Raw genomic sequence first — 15,350 nt, 5'->3', positions numbered from 1 at the left:
GTGTAGGGTCAATGAGAGAGCATTGAGTTGTTAATTTAAGAACAGAGGGTTAATGACCATCCTGTCTCCTGGTTTCTGATGATTTACCGCATAGGAACTTGCAGTAGTGATCTCCCAACTCAAGGCTACTAAATGGAAGGGTGGTCCTTGGTCTTCCATCGTCATTAAGACGTTTCCACCTATTCTTGTGGAGGCAATATGTAAATGTATTCTTCCCTCCCAACCGGAGTGGTTCCCGATCTTAAGCGTGCATGGATCAGCCCACTCTTTAAAAAAAAAAAAAAAAAAACTGGCCTGGCACAGGATATACCCGCAAACTATAGGCCCATAACCAATAATCCCTTTCTTAAAATGTTGGATCGGGTTGCCTACTCAGATTGCTCAACATCTTAAATGTTTCCCGAACCCACTGCAATCGGGTTTCAGACAGGGTTTTGGGAGCAAAACCTCTCTTCTAGATTTAAAATCTCTACTATGGAGTAGAATGCGTAAAGGTCTCTCCTCCCACCTTATCTCGTTAGATCAATCTGCCACTTTCGACCTCGTCGACCACACCATCTTGGCAGATCGTTTGAAGTAAGTGGCTAACTTTTAATCAGCTGCAGTGCAATGGATGTTATCCTTCCTGTCAAATAGAGTAAGGTGGTTTAGCGTTGATGCTACGGCTCCTCCAATCTCTGTGCAGTTTGGAGTGCAACAGGGTGCATGTAAGTCACCCTGTATTTACATCTTTATGGCCCCCTTCTTTGCTCAACCTTGAACAGGAAGGGGTCCTATTCTCGAACTACGTGGATGATACTGCGTTATTCTACTTATAGGATTTCACCTCCAAGATGAAATTCAACTGAACAGAATATTCTCTATCATCAATCTGGATGATGGAGAACAACCTCGCGCTCAAGCTCCATCTTTCCTGTTATGATTGTGGATCCTGCCTACAAGCACTTTCAGTTAGGGATGTTAATATCGCCCCTCTACCGAAGGTCAAAATCCTGGGGGTTATTCTTGACCAGATGCTGAACATGAAATCTTATGTGGGGTGTACGGTTTCAAGAGCGATCTATTACATCAAACTCTTAGCCCATCTTAGACCATAAATCTCCCAAGATAATGCTGAAGCCATTGTGTGTGCCATAATAGGGGCCAAGATTGACTATTGTTGCAGCCTCTTGGCTGGAGTTAGTAAAGCAACCAACAAGAGACTCCAAGTTGCCCAAAATGGCGCAGTTAAGAGTTGTCACAGGCCTGGCTCTTCGCTCCCGTGTAACTGGCTAGGCGTTCTCCTCACTGACTCCCGGTGGAGGCTTCAATAACCTTCAGGTTACTAGCCATCGCATTTAAGTGTAGACTGGGTACCATGCCTTCCTACCTTCCAGACCATATTGGGGACAAACCTAATTCTAGAGGTTTGAGGTCTAGTAATCCAAACTATCTTTTCTTACCAAAAATTTAAAACTAAGAAGATCCAGGGAGGGGCTTGCTTGAGTGTTGGACATATATTATGGAATTTTCTACCCTCGCCACCGAGAGGCTGCTACTCCTTGACGATGTTTAAGAAAGAACTTAAGACCCTGCTGTTCTGATAATTAGGCTCTTCCTGCTCTTTCTTCATTGAGGCGTGACTGCTCCCCCATTTAATCGGGACTGCTTATTTGTTACCTGTTCATGTCCTTGTCTGCGCCCTCACTCCCACGGGTTTATGGATGCGCTTTATAAATAAAGTAAAAGCTTGTAAATCTGCTTGGAATCACATGCTGTGCATATAGTACGACATCTAGTGGTAACCGCTGAGTATTGCATCTTGTCTTTCGAGGTTCGAAAGGGGACGTCGACATGCGCGTGCCTGTAACACTATCCCTAACGTGATGTGTAGTGTACCCAAAATCCCTTGCGCGTCAAGGTCCCTCATAGTGTTTTCCGCCCAGCTAGCTGGTCACCTTATGCAGAGCTCTTACCTAATTGCAAAATTGTTATTTCCCTGACTTCCTGTCGCATTTATATTATCCTCTCTTTGACGGTTGATTCCTGAACCACCGCCGAAGACAGCCACGAACAAATCTTTGACGGGCGGTGGCCCTTCTGGCCGGCCTATACAGTAGGGAGAGTGTGGTCTGGGGTTTTCTATTCTTTTCAAGAATGTCTTTCCTTCTCTCCTCTTTGTCCCTTTTTGGTTCTGTCGTCGCTTTTACTTTACTGATTTGTGGGCAGGACCTTTCCTATAAGGGAAAATCCCATGGCAAGACGAGTACCGTCCGTGCAATAATTGTTTTCCCCTCCATCACTACTAGGTGTCCTGTGAGGCCTGTAAACTTCTATGTCCTAAGACCATTAAGGAGCGTTGAGTAAAGCGGTGGGCAGCCTATGCTAGGTCGCAGGCTGACGGTAGCTCTCCTGCAGCTGCCGAGTGTGATTAGGAGATGAGCAACTACCAAGACTCCACTTCGGACGCCTTTGACCATACATCGGAGCGCGCTCTCTCTCTCTCCACTACGTCTGTCCCCGCTAGGTACAACGACAGTCCTGCAATGGGGAATGTATGTCCCGGCGACGGGGACGCACATGTAATTTACACTAAGTACACAACCCCCGGTTCTGCTTAGACTGGTCAGGCGAAGCGTTCCAGGGCGCCATCGGATATTTCGTCAGCACTCGCCGATTCGTGTGATCGGCAGCCCTCCCCGCAGCCACGGCAGCGGCATGTGTAGGGCATTCCAAGAGTAAGGGCGCCAGCACCAAAAGCCACACTGACGTCGAGATGCCTCAGAAGAGGGCACTGATGCTGCTCAAGGCCCTGGTTGTGTCGAAATGCACGCTGCAACCGCCTACACAGCCCAAATGCCTCCCTTTAACGCCGAACATCACAGATAGTATCTCGATTTCTTTTCGATGATGAAATGAAAGGACAAGGCTAGGGATGTGTCGAAAGACACGTCGAAACGCCAGGAAGAGCGGAAATATTACTCTGAGTCCTCTATCCTTATCTAAGATTCTAGGTGAGAAATCTCGATGTTCCAAGGAGAAAGATCAAGACGAAGAGGCCTTTCCTCTCTGGCTCCTCATCATGGACCAGAGAGAAGTTTGAGGGTTGCATGAACAGGCTGGGAAAGTTTGTAGAATTTTCAGAAACGTTTGCTCCTAAAAGGCCTCGTAAAGAGAGTCCTGAACACCTATGGCTAAGTTCCAAAGAACTTATGATCCACTTCATGATGAAGAGTTTTGACCTTACTGGTGAGGGAGTTCGTGTTGATCCCTACAGGAGGATGATCCGTTCAATGATCGTACTGATCAGACACAGGGCTTGGGGAGAGGGGGGGGGGCGTGTGAACAGCCAGTGGACGACCCGCCTTGGGCATCCCCACCCCTACTCTGGACCCTGACACCTTCTGTATGGAATTCCCCCACCCGCCCCACCCCCACACCCCCAAACATTACATCAGGGATCACATGAAAATGTCACTTGTGACATGAAAGATGCATACTTTAATATATCAATGTTGCCGGCACACAGGAAATACCTAAGGTTCATGATGAAGGACAAGCACTACCAATTCAAGGTTTTCCCCTTCGGCATTGCCTCTGCCCCAAAGGTGTTTACAAAGGTACTGGCAGTGGTGGCAGCACACCTGCGCAGGCAGTCCATCCCAGTTTACCCTTCGACTGGCGCGTAACGGGGGATTCCTACGCAACATGCCTGTCCAATACCCAAAAGATGATAGACCGCTTATTCAATCTAGGATTCTCCATAAACGAGAAGTCCAGCCTAGACCCCAAGTCAAGCAGTTCCTGTGGGCCTTAATTCAGACAAAGGACTGCCTCGACTTCCCCTCCGAGGGTACAAAACATGCGGTTTCAGATCCCTCAATATGTAGCCAGTCCAGAGGTGACCGTACGCGAAGCCATGCTATTGTTAGGAATGATGGCGTCCTGTATTTACTTGGTTCCTCACGCACGTCTGCGCATGCGTGCCATGCAAGAGTTGCTCAACACAGTGGTGTCAGGCCAACGGACAATGGGACGATCTACTCGTGGTCGAGGGGGGAAAAAACCTCTTGAAGGGGGAAGACCTTCACCACCCCAGTAGTAGAAGCCACTCTCTCAATACTAATCACTCACTGGATGGGGGGGGGGGCTCGCCTGCTTCAGGAGAGTGCAGTGTTTGGTCCCCAGCAGTAGCATCCAACCACATAAACCTATTGGAGCTGCTAGCGGTATTCAAAGCACTGAAGGCCTTTCAGACAGTTACAGGTGAAGACGGTCCTGATCCTCACAGACCGCACCACAGCCATGTACTACCTGAACATGCAAGAGGGCACGCATTCTCCAGGGCTATCCAAACGTTTCAGAACATTTGGAAGTGGGCTCTCAAACACGAGATGTTCCTGTTATCACAACACGTTCCAGGTATCTTCTGGCGGAAGTACTCTGCAGAGACTTCCCACTGCCCTTCGGATACGAATGGCGACTACACGAAGACAGTCTCCAATGTTTTCACAGAATGGTGCTTCCCAGAGATCGACTTGTTCGCAACTCTGGAGAACTCTCAATGCCCAGATTACGCCTCTAGGTACCCTCAGAACCAATCCAAGGTGAAAGGTCTCTGGATAGCATGGTCAGGGGAAATTTGTTTACGTTCCCCCACCCCACGTACTCCCCTACTTAACACGATTATGCACAAGATGCACCAGAAACCAGTCACCATGCTATTGGTAGCTCGATGTGGGCCAGCCAACCCTGGTTCTCCCATCTGCTGGAGATGTTGCGCTCTCCTCCGATGAAACTGCCTTGCCCATTCAACATGCTATCTCAGGACAAGGGGGAGACTTTTCATCCATCCCTGCAAACTCTGAACTTAGCGGCCTGGCTCCTGGAGTCGGAGAGCTCGGGCACCTCCGACTTTCTCAGAGATACATGGACATACTTGGGGAAGCAAGAACACCCGACATTGGTACTCCAACAAATGTAAACGCTTCGTTGTCAGGTGCAATTCCAAGAGCATCAATCCCATTGACTGCTGACATACCCATATTGTGTTGTACCTGACTCACTTAATAGACTCGGGCCTGGTTTTTAATTCCCTAAAGGTTCACTTAGCTGCACTCGCAGCCTACGCTACGTCCCAACAAAATGTGTTGTGGTGGAAGATATCAGTTATTAAGGCATTCATGTAAGGGGCTAAAAGGATTCATCCCTTCATGTCAAACCCGGCTCCCGGATGGGACCTGAACTTGGTATTAACTAGGTTTATGGGGGTCTCCTTTTGAGCCTATGCATAAAGCGAGTCTCAAAGCTCTTGCATACAAGACTGCCTTCCTAGTGGCAGTCACCTCAATAAGAAGAGTCAGTGAACTACAGGCCCTCTCAGTTCTAGACCCCTTTGTTACAGTTCAGAGATAACGTCGAGGCATAAAATAAGCATACATGATGCGTAATTACTGTAAAACACTGCATCATCTCCATGCTTTACAGTGATGTTTAAGTTAGCGTATCTGAATTTCATAGTGTCAACTATATTCTCCAGCATTGGATCTTTAATGGATTCACTTGCTTAGAATATTCCCCGTCGTCAGACTGGGACCCCTCGGTACACATATATAACCTTTTCCAATAGGAAAACTTCCGACACTTTTGTGTCCTATCTACGTCCTTTTAGGACCCGCCTACGCATGCTCCGTAGGCCGTCCCAGTATAAGAGGCCCGCCCCCGCGGTTCCCCCTCAGATTTCAACCGTCTCCAAAGTAGTGGGATCTCCTTGCGTTGTCTTACTATTTTGTACAAGGTTGCATTACTGGAACTGTACAGAAAATGTCCTCCGTGTCAGGAAAAGCGCTGTTCCGCCCATGCGCGACGTGCGGCTTGAAAAAAGTTTACGAGGGGGACGGACATATGGATTGGATATATTGCCTCCACCCTCATCATTCGGCGGATAACTGCGACATATGCAAAGGGTTTTCTCAAAAAACCCTCAAAGACCGCAGTCGACGACTGGTGGCATGGCTGAATGATGGAGCGGGGGCATACCCCCCTTCGGAGGTAGGCTCCACACAATCGGCAAAAACATCACGCCGCGCTACCTCGTCGGAACCACCGGCGAAGAAATCTCGACCGACGGAAAAAGTCGTCTGGAAGTCACTCAACTAGAGACTCCTCGTCAAAGAAATCATCTTCATCAAAAAAGCATGAAACGGAAAGGAAATCCTCCTCGGGCTATCATCATAGATCGACCACGAGTCGAGAGTCGAGTAAAAGCAAGTCAAGTGTGGAAAAGGCAGGACCGCCAAAACCACCTGCTAAGTCACCGTCGACGGCGGCCCAGTCATCGGCCTCCACCCTGCCACTTACGCAGGTGGCATCCACCGTCCCACCGACGTCGACGATATCCTCGTCGACGGGGGTTCTACAGGAGGCCTGAAGTTTTTGATCCGACCCCCCTGGATACTTTACTACAAGAACAGGCTGTGTTGCTGTCCTCGGAGGACGAGAACGAGAGAATAGCTGGCCCAGCAGACCTAGGGCTACGAGCGGCTGACAAGTCGTCGACGAGGGGATCCGTTATACCGGTATCTGCCCCTCTTCTCAATCCTCAATCTGTTTTGTCGTTGGAAATTCTGTCCACGCTTCAGTCGTTGTTAGTCGTTGGACCAGAGACTACCTCAGGCAAACCTATCAGTCACCCGTCGACGAGCCTGGCCCGTCCCGTCAACCGACGCACCTACGCACGCCAATCTCAGCACTGGCACAAGAGGAAGGTGAGCTGCCAGATTTGGAGTCTGACAGGGGAGCCATGTCGGATATCTCATCATCCCCCTCCAGGGATCCAACCTGGAAGTCCGAGGTGGAGTTGGAAACCCCTAGAAGCCCAGCTCACCCGTCCCCTCCGGACGACATTGCGTCATTCCATTCTATGATGGAGAAGGCATGCAAAGAATTTGGTTTGTCCCAGGAAGAACAGAAAAAGGACTGTTTTTTTGTTCGACCACATGGGTAAGAGAAAGGTCTGTGTTCTCGATACCAATACTAGACCATGTATGGAAGGAGGGGTTGCAGACAATGCGTCACCCGTTTTCAGAGCCGGCAGTGAAAGGACGCCTGGGAAAAAAATTAAGGCTCCAGAGTCTACCCCCAAGTGTTTATCCTCCCAACCAACGCCAGACTCGGTGGTGTCGGCGGCAGCGGCGAGGAAGGCGAAGGCCCAGCACAAGTGCACGACGACTCCTGAGCGAAGCGAGACGCCAAGATGCCTTTGGCAAAAAAGTGCTATCCGTGGGAGCGACCACAGTAAAGGCTGCAAACTCTCTGGCAATTGTTGCCAGATACGATAGGGAGATGTGGTACAGGCTAGCTCCGTTGCTTGATCATCTTCCGGAAGAGCATAGGAAGGCAGCGCAAATCACGCAATAAACATCGCGGTGGACCTCGCTGAGTCAGGCTTCAAGCAAGTCAATAATGGGGTTGTATTACGTCGACAGTCATGGCTTAAGGGTACCTACTTCAGGCCAGAAGTACAATACAAAGTTTTAGATATGCCCTTTGAGGGAGACCTTCTTTTCGGTGAGAAGGTGGACGAAGCCCTAAAGGGAATGAAAGAGGACTCGGACACGGCACGTTCATTGGGTGCCCTCCAGAGTGGCAGAAACTACAAGTCTTTTCGTCCCTTTAGAGGGGCTTCAGGTAATTCAAGATTCTCTGCATCTGGAGACAGATCCTTTGGCAGATCAGCTTACCCCTCCCAGGGATACAGACGTGCCTCCCAAACGGCAAACCGTCGCCGGAACTTCCAGACTTCCAGGAAAAGACCAATTTTATCCGTCATCGTCGAGAGACAAGCAAAATAAAGATCAGCAGTGACATACAACACACCGTTCTGGGGGGGAAGAGTTTCAGCATACGTCGACGAACGGGAACGAATAACGACGGATCAATGGGTGCTGGATACTATAAGAAACGGACACTCTCCACCTGCGTTCACCGCTCATTCCCATCTGAAGCTACTGCAACAAGAGGTAACACTCATGTTAGCAAAGGGCGTGATAGGATTAGTTCCAACATCACAGAGAGGTCAAGGAGTCTACTCAAGATATTTTGTCGTAAAAAAGCCGAACGGCAAATGGCGTCCCATTTTGGACTTACGCGATCTCAACAAGTGTTTAAAGAGCCTAAAATTCAAGATGCTCACTCTGCAGGAAGTGATCCGCGCCGTTCAAGAGGGGGATTTTCTAGCATCCCTGGATTTACAGGACGCGTATTTCCATATTCCAATGTGTCGGAAGCACAGGAAATTCCTAAGATTTGTAATAGGGCGGACTCACTACCAATTCACGGTTCTTCCTTTTGGGCTCAAGACCTCCCCCAGAACGTTCACGAAATGCCTGGCTCCAGTAGCGGCCTGGCTAAGGAAGCAAGGCCACCATGTATACCCATACCTCGACGACTGGCTGGTAAGGGGATCCTCCCCAGCGTCGACCAACACAAGTTTACAAGCCACCATGCAGCTTCTACAACAGCTGGGATTCGCCATAAACTTTGAAAAATCCTCTCAGCAGCCATCGAGATCGCTGGTATTCCTGGGGGCACAGTTCGAGACCCAGTTAGGGCTAGTGAAACCTTCTCTCGACAGAACAACAAGCATTCCGACTACGGCGAAACACCAAGATCTCAGTGAGAAAATACGTTTCGGTCCTAGGGGCCATGGCATCCTGCATCCATCTGGTGGAAAACTGTCGCCTATTCATGAGGCCAGTCCAGGAATTCCTCGCGGACCGATGGACGCAGGCTCAAGGATCGTGGTCAGACAAGATAACCATCGACGAAGACAAGCTGCTTCGGACCCTTCAGTGGTGGCAGAGTTTCCACAATCTGAACACCGGCGTACCCCTACGGGAGCCGGAGTTTCAGCGAACCATAGTCACGGATGCGTCCCTAACCGGATGGGGAGCTCACATGGGTGCTCTCCAAACGCAAGGTCGCTGGTCTCCAACGGAGTCACTCCTACACATAAACATGTTAGAGCTCAGAGCAGTACGATGGGCCTTGAAGGAATTCCTACCACACATCAAGGGCTCGCGAGTACGAATACTGACCGACAATACAACGGCCATGTTTTATCTGAGTAAACAAGGAGGGACGCGATCAAGAACTCTTTCCATAGAAGCCCAGAAAACATGGCATTGGGCATTAAAGCACGAAATTTCCATCGTGGCTCACCACCTTCCAGGAGTGAGGAACTCCCAAGCAGACTCCCTCAGCAGAAGCATGGCCCAGATACACGAGTGGGAAATGGACACAGTTCACCTGATGAAAGTGTTCGAGAAATGGGGTCACCCCCCTCTGGACGCCTTCGCGACCAAAGACAACAAGAAATGCGAGCAATTCGCAAGCAGATGGCCTCAAGAGGGCTCCAGGGGGGAGGCATTCTCCTTCCCATGGACGGACATGCTCCTCTATACGGAGGACAATACAGTGGATACGTAGATACAATTGCCGGGTAATTCTAGTAACACATACTGGCCAAGGCAACCGTGGTTCTCCGACCTGCTTCACCTGTCGCTGGAACATCCCATAGGGTTTCCGAAAGTCCCGGACCTACTATCCCGGGACAAAGGCACGGTGTGGCATCACGACCCGGACAGTCTCAACCTTACAGCCTGGCTCCTGACTTTTCGGAGTTCGGTGCTTTAGACGTTTCGGAGGATTGTCGAAAAATTCTGCAGGCGGCTAGAGCCCCTTCTACAAACAAATCCTACTCCTATAAGTGGCGGAGGTTCTGTGAATGGTGTAGGGGACAACAGGGCCTACAACCGTTGTCGGTGATGCCGGAACAAGTTCTACCTTACCTGCTCCTCTTGGCAGAGAGGGGATTATCCTTCACATCGATAAAGGTGCACCTGGCGGCCATCTCGAGGTTCACAAGGAAAAGGCAGTCGTCTCCTCTATTTAGCGACAGACTTGTAAAACACTTCATGAGGGGTTTATTTCGAGCTTTTCCCCCGGAAATACGTTTCCCCCCGACTTGGAGTCTCAACACAGTGTTGGCAGGCTTAATGAAACCGCCTTTTGAGCCTATGGCCACGTCCGACATAAAATTCATTTCGTGGAAGTTGGCATTCTTGATTGCTATCACATCAGCTAGAAGAATCTCGGAACTGCAAGCGCTGGTCGTAGACCCGCCATACCTAAGATTCTTTAAGGACAAAGTAGTCCTGGCAACTAATCCTATGTTCGTCCCAAAAGTTCCGACAGTGTATCACAAACACTCGTCCATTGTTCTCCCTACTTTCTTGGCCACACCATCATCGGCAGCAGAAAAAGCTCTTCATACCCTGGACGTTAAGAGGGCTCTGAAATTTTACCTACATCGTACACAGGAATTCAGGTCTACTAGACAACTGTTAGTCGCATATGGTCCGTCGACGAGAGGAAAAGCAATCTCTAAACAAGGATTGGCTCGATGGGTCTCATCGACGATTGCGTTTTGTCACTCCAAGGCCAGAAGGCCACTGCAAGGACATCCTAGAGCCCATTCTACAAGATCGATGTCCTCCTCAACAGCTTTATGGGCAGGAATTCCGTTGACGGACATATGCCAAGCTGCGGCATGGTCAGTGCCCTACACGTTTACCCGCCACTACTGCCTTGCCAGGCAGCATGCGGACGAGGTGCAGATGGGAAGAGCTGTCCTGCGCCATCTGTTTCAGTAAGGTAACTCCACGCTGTGGAGAATCTGTTGTCTACCTTTTTAATGACAGTTAATTTTATGTGGGTAAGGTTATATGAGTTAACTTATTCCTACTGTACATATGCATTGTGTAGTATGTTGAGAGTATATTACATTACATTCTCACCGCCGTCTCAAGTGTTACTGCTATACAATCTATTCTAAGCATGTGAATCCATGAAAGATCCAATGCTGGAGAAGGGAATAGTTTCTTACCTGTAACTCCATTTCTCCAGCATTGGTATCTTTCATGGATTCACATGCGCCCGCCAACCTCCCCGGAATGTAATATATTTGATTGATAAATTTAACACTTCCTACTTTGGAGGGGCCGAAATCTGAAGGGGAACCGCGGGGGCGGGCCTCTTATACGGGGACGGCCTACAGAGCATGCGTAGGCGGGTCCTAAAAGGACGTAGATAGGACACAAAAGTGTCAGAAGTTTTCCTATTGTAAAAGGCTATATATGTGTACCGAGGGGTCCCAGTCTGACGACGGGGAATATTCTAAGCATGTGAATCCATGAAAGATACCAATGCTGGAGAAATGGAGTTACAGGTAAGAAACTATTCCCTTTCATTTTGTGGCATAAGATGCATCATGTTGACCAGTGAACTTTTGAAAATGTACATGATCAAATGCTTTTGATGGCAAACCTAGTTCTGCAACCTGCAGGTTGCATACATCTTGCAACTGGTGCCAAACTCATGACCAAACCATTGACATTCTACATTATCACCCTTTTGATTTACCAGGTACCCTGAAAGTGAGATGACCACAAACTACAATATTTTAACGTACTTTGGCCAGTTCTCGACCTGCTACGCAATCCATTCTACTTGGTCTTTTTTCCTCTTATATAATGAATACACAAAGCAAACTAAATGCTTATGCAAAGTAGTGATCAATAGTTCCTTCCAGTCGGTACATCTACAGATCTACTGCAATACCAAACACTGTAGGTGGTCTCTAGTGCACGCTTTGCTTTTTGATTGTATTATATATTACCACCTGCAGGAGACAGCTGGCCAAACTATTTTCAGAGCCTTTTTTAATCAAATCTATTTATTTGTGTCCATTCATGCAGCTAACCTTTAGCATTTTACAGACACTCATCTATTGCCCGCAAAGTCTTTTCGCACAGTCGAGTAGATTTTATGTAGGGCGAGTAGCAATTACAAGAGCTGTTTGAAAATGTTATTTAACATTTACTTTGCAGCAAATGCCAAATAAGTTTCACTGTGCATGGCTGGCCTCTGAGTGGCAACAGCGTGGCAAACATAGAGTGTTTGTAGTGACATGCACCATTTTACAGAAATCTCATTTTAAATTTGTTGTCCTCCGTTCCTATGGGTTGACTGAATTCCTCTTAGGTTGAATATGTAAACTAAGTTACCCGACTTGCAGGTCTAGCTGAAGTTTAAAGAATTTGAAAGGCCGAACTCCTCTCACTAATGTCTTATTTCAGCGGTACGCAAAACTGCTGCATTGTTGCTAATTTCATGTCTTTTGTACACAACTGCTGGTGACATTAACAATATTAGTACAAAATTGCTAATCAAATGGGCCGGTTTGCTAATCAAAAATGTTAATTAGAAAACTCTGCTAATCAATTTTTGAAAACTAATTTATGCCTTGAAAGTGGTGGTGCGTGCTCATCCTTGATTTGCGCCTACATTTATTTCCAAGTTTCATGTGAACCAGTCTATAGAATTGCTGACTTTCTTCCAGAACCCAACTAACGTGGCAGAGAGAAGCCTACACACACACACACTAGATGTGCGCAGAGCAATTATGTATTACCTGGAAAGAACTAAACTACTAAGAAAGACTAACCAGTTTTCTGTTTCAGTGGCAGCTGGTAGAGAAGGGGATCCTGTCTCTAAATCAGCCATCTCAAGGTGGATTGTCAATTGCATCACACGCTGCAATACTCCTTCAAGCCTAGAGCACACTACTCTGGGCCTTCCATAGCATTCATTGCAAATGTTCCCCCTAGAGTCCATTTGCAAAGCGGCAACCTGGAGTTCTGTACACACCTTTGCAAAACACTATTGCCTAGACACTCATTCTAGGTCCGATTCTCGGATGGGACAAGCAGTACGTAGACCTCTTTTCACTACTGTTCCTTCTCACATCCCACCTGCAGCTCTGGTGCTGCTTGCTAGTCTATGCACAGCATGTGATTCTAAGCACATTAACAAGCATCAGAAGACATGCATTACTTACAATAATCAGAAATGCTATTATGGTATCTGCTTAGATTCACATGCGCCCACCCTTCCTCCCTGCTCGGATGGAAGGAACATGGACTCTTTACTACTATTCTCTTCTCTGTAGCACTCGCGATAGTCATAAGGCTCCCTCACAACAGAAAAAATACAATCGGAGGGACTTCGACGCGTGAGGGATTTTGGGTATACTACACGTCATGTTGGGGGAGATAGTGTTACAGGCACGCCTGTGTCGACGTCCCTTTTTGATCCTCGAAAGGCAAGATGCAATACCCTGCGGTTACCACTAGATGTTGAATTATATGCACAGCATGTGAATCTAAGCAGATACAATCCTCAAATGCTATTAGTGCAAGTAATGCATGTCATGCAGAAGTATTTAATGTGGGCGTAGTCTCCAGCAGAGCGAGTCCTCATAACATGGGCATGGTTTGCTTGTGGTGTTATGGGTGGTGGTGGCAGCATGGTCTGGGGACATCGCCAATCAGTGTTGTCATTTGTGCGATGCCCCAAATGAGAATCTCGCCCTCTTGATACTTTTCTGTCTTGCATATGGGGGAGTGAGAAGTTCTGTTATGTCCCTTGCTTCGTGAACTGGGCTTTGTTCAATATCGGCCTACTCAGATTCTTTTTTTTTTTTTCTTTTGGGTAGGCATTCCACGTGTTGGATGGTCTCTTCTAACCTATCTAAAATCAGCACTTCATATTGGAAAGCGTATGCTTAGGAACATGCCATGATGTGGTTTTGTATGGTTGTTATACATTTTATGATATGGTGATTGAAATACCATTTAACTATTTGTTGTACTGATAAAATTAATTTCCTCTACTGTTTTATGGCATGGTCTGTACATTTCTGAAAAAAATGATCAAATCTCCATCCTATAGTTACTTAACTGCATGAAATGTTTGCCAAAGATTAGCTAAATGACAATCCCCTATAGGCTACCCTGCTCTCCCTCTTTGCTGTATAGCCTTCACTGCTAATCAGTGCTCTTACCCCTTGGAGAGTCGTCTATTATGCACAAAGTCTGCAACCTGAGCCCTAAAATTAAAAGGCTTTCCCTAGATTACTCTATTTGCACTACAGATGCTTCACTCTTGTGTGACTGTTAAAATTCATTCCTTCCCAAATGTATTAAGTGGTCACTAGTAACTGAAGATGTGTAGTTTGTTGTGGGTATATTTTAATGGAAGCATTTCTGATTTTTAGGTGTTCGTGGGGAAGATTCCTAGAGACTTGTATGAAGATGAATTGGTGCCACTGTTTGAGAAGGCTGGCTCAATATGGGACCTTCGTCTCATGATGGATCCTCTTTCTGGGCAAAATAGAGGGTATGCCTTTATCACATTTTGTGGCAAGGATGCCGCACAAGAGGCAGTAAAATTGGTAAGCGCCATGTCTTGTACTTGTCTGAAAACTGTCCTAAGGATCATCAAATTGCATACAGCTGAAAAGAACATAGACAATAATTTTGTTTTATTGTATTGCTTTGCACCATGACAAAACTTAAAATGAAAATATATGGGATTTCACAATTATTAACTGAAACTGTTTTCGCGTCTTGAAGTAAACCACTCATTGAGTGACCAAGTTGTTGCAACAAATGTTGCCTCCAATTTGTCAATTGCCAAATTGCCTGGTAGTGCTACTGGAAAATGGGAATGTTGCATGTTCCGTTTTCAATCTGGTATTGGCCCACTATTTTCAGTACACTTTGTGTGCATGCAATTTTTGTGATTGCCCATTACAAAGGTGATGCCCATAGGAATATTGGTTTCTGTAACGTTGTTGCTGGCTGGATGCCTCTGCCTTTTAGCCCACCCAAATTGGGGTGCTCCCTCAACGGCACTCCCTGATGCATGGAGCAGGAATTTCTCTGGAATACTGCCTCACACAATTTCACCCCTCCCTTTGTAGTCTTTTTGGGGAGGGGGGTGTTGCTTCCAACCCCACACCGCTTGTTCCATGCCTGCTGCACCCAACCTAGATCTATTCATCTAACAATCGTCCATGCCACTCCCCCAACCTACTGCCCACACCTGTAACGGTTGCTCCGTCTTGTCATCTCCTCTACCCGCCAGCTCATCCTGTGTGCACGTCCTTCCAGTGTAGTGGCATTTACAGTTTCCTGTCATTGATTTTACTGATATAGACCATGCACTCCTTTGACCACACACAGAATATTGTGTGTGCATGTATAACATTGGAGGTAACCATTTTGTGCTGCATACTAGTTCTAGAAACTGTCCCTGAAAGCTGCGTTTTCTAATGGTGTTTCTCTTTAAAATACACAATTTGTTACAATCTAATTCTGCTGAAGAGTACTCTACTACATCCTTCCCCCAGTGGTTTGGAAATATTGTACCAGATCCCAAAAGATCTAACAGAAATGGTAGTGACA

At 47.3% G+C, this 15,350-nt stretch overlaps 1 protein-coding gene across 3 annotated transcripts in view; it reads left to right on the top strand.

The window, feature by feature from the left end:
• Positions 1–15,350, top strand: part of HNRNPR (heterogeneous nuclear ribonucleoprotein R) — an 872,346-nt gene that overhangs the window by 440,644 nt on the left and 416,352 nt on the right. For all 3 annotated transcript variants that reach the window (XM_069622744.1, XM_069622746.1, XM_069622745.1), the window contains one exon: positions 14,159–14,335. In XM_069622744.1, coding sequence (XP_069478845.1) covers positions 14,159–14,335 — 177 coding nt within the window. The remainder of the gene's footprint in view (positions 1–14,158; positions 14,336–15,350) is intronic.

Source organism: Ambystoma mexicanum, chromosome 11 (genome assembly GCF_040938575.1).
Source record: "Ambystoma mexicanum isolate Mex_15411 chromosome 11, UKY_AmexF1_1, whole genome shotgun sequence".
In the NCBI taxonomy this organism is placed as follows: Eukaryota; Metazoa; Chordata; class Amphibia; order Caudata; family Ambystomatidae; genus Ambystoma; species Ambystoma mexicanum.
The sequence above is the reverse complement of the archived record's forward strand: the minus strand, read 5'-3'. Positions and strand labels throughout refer to the sequence as shown.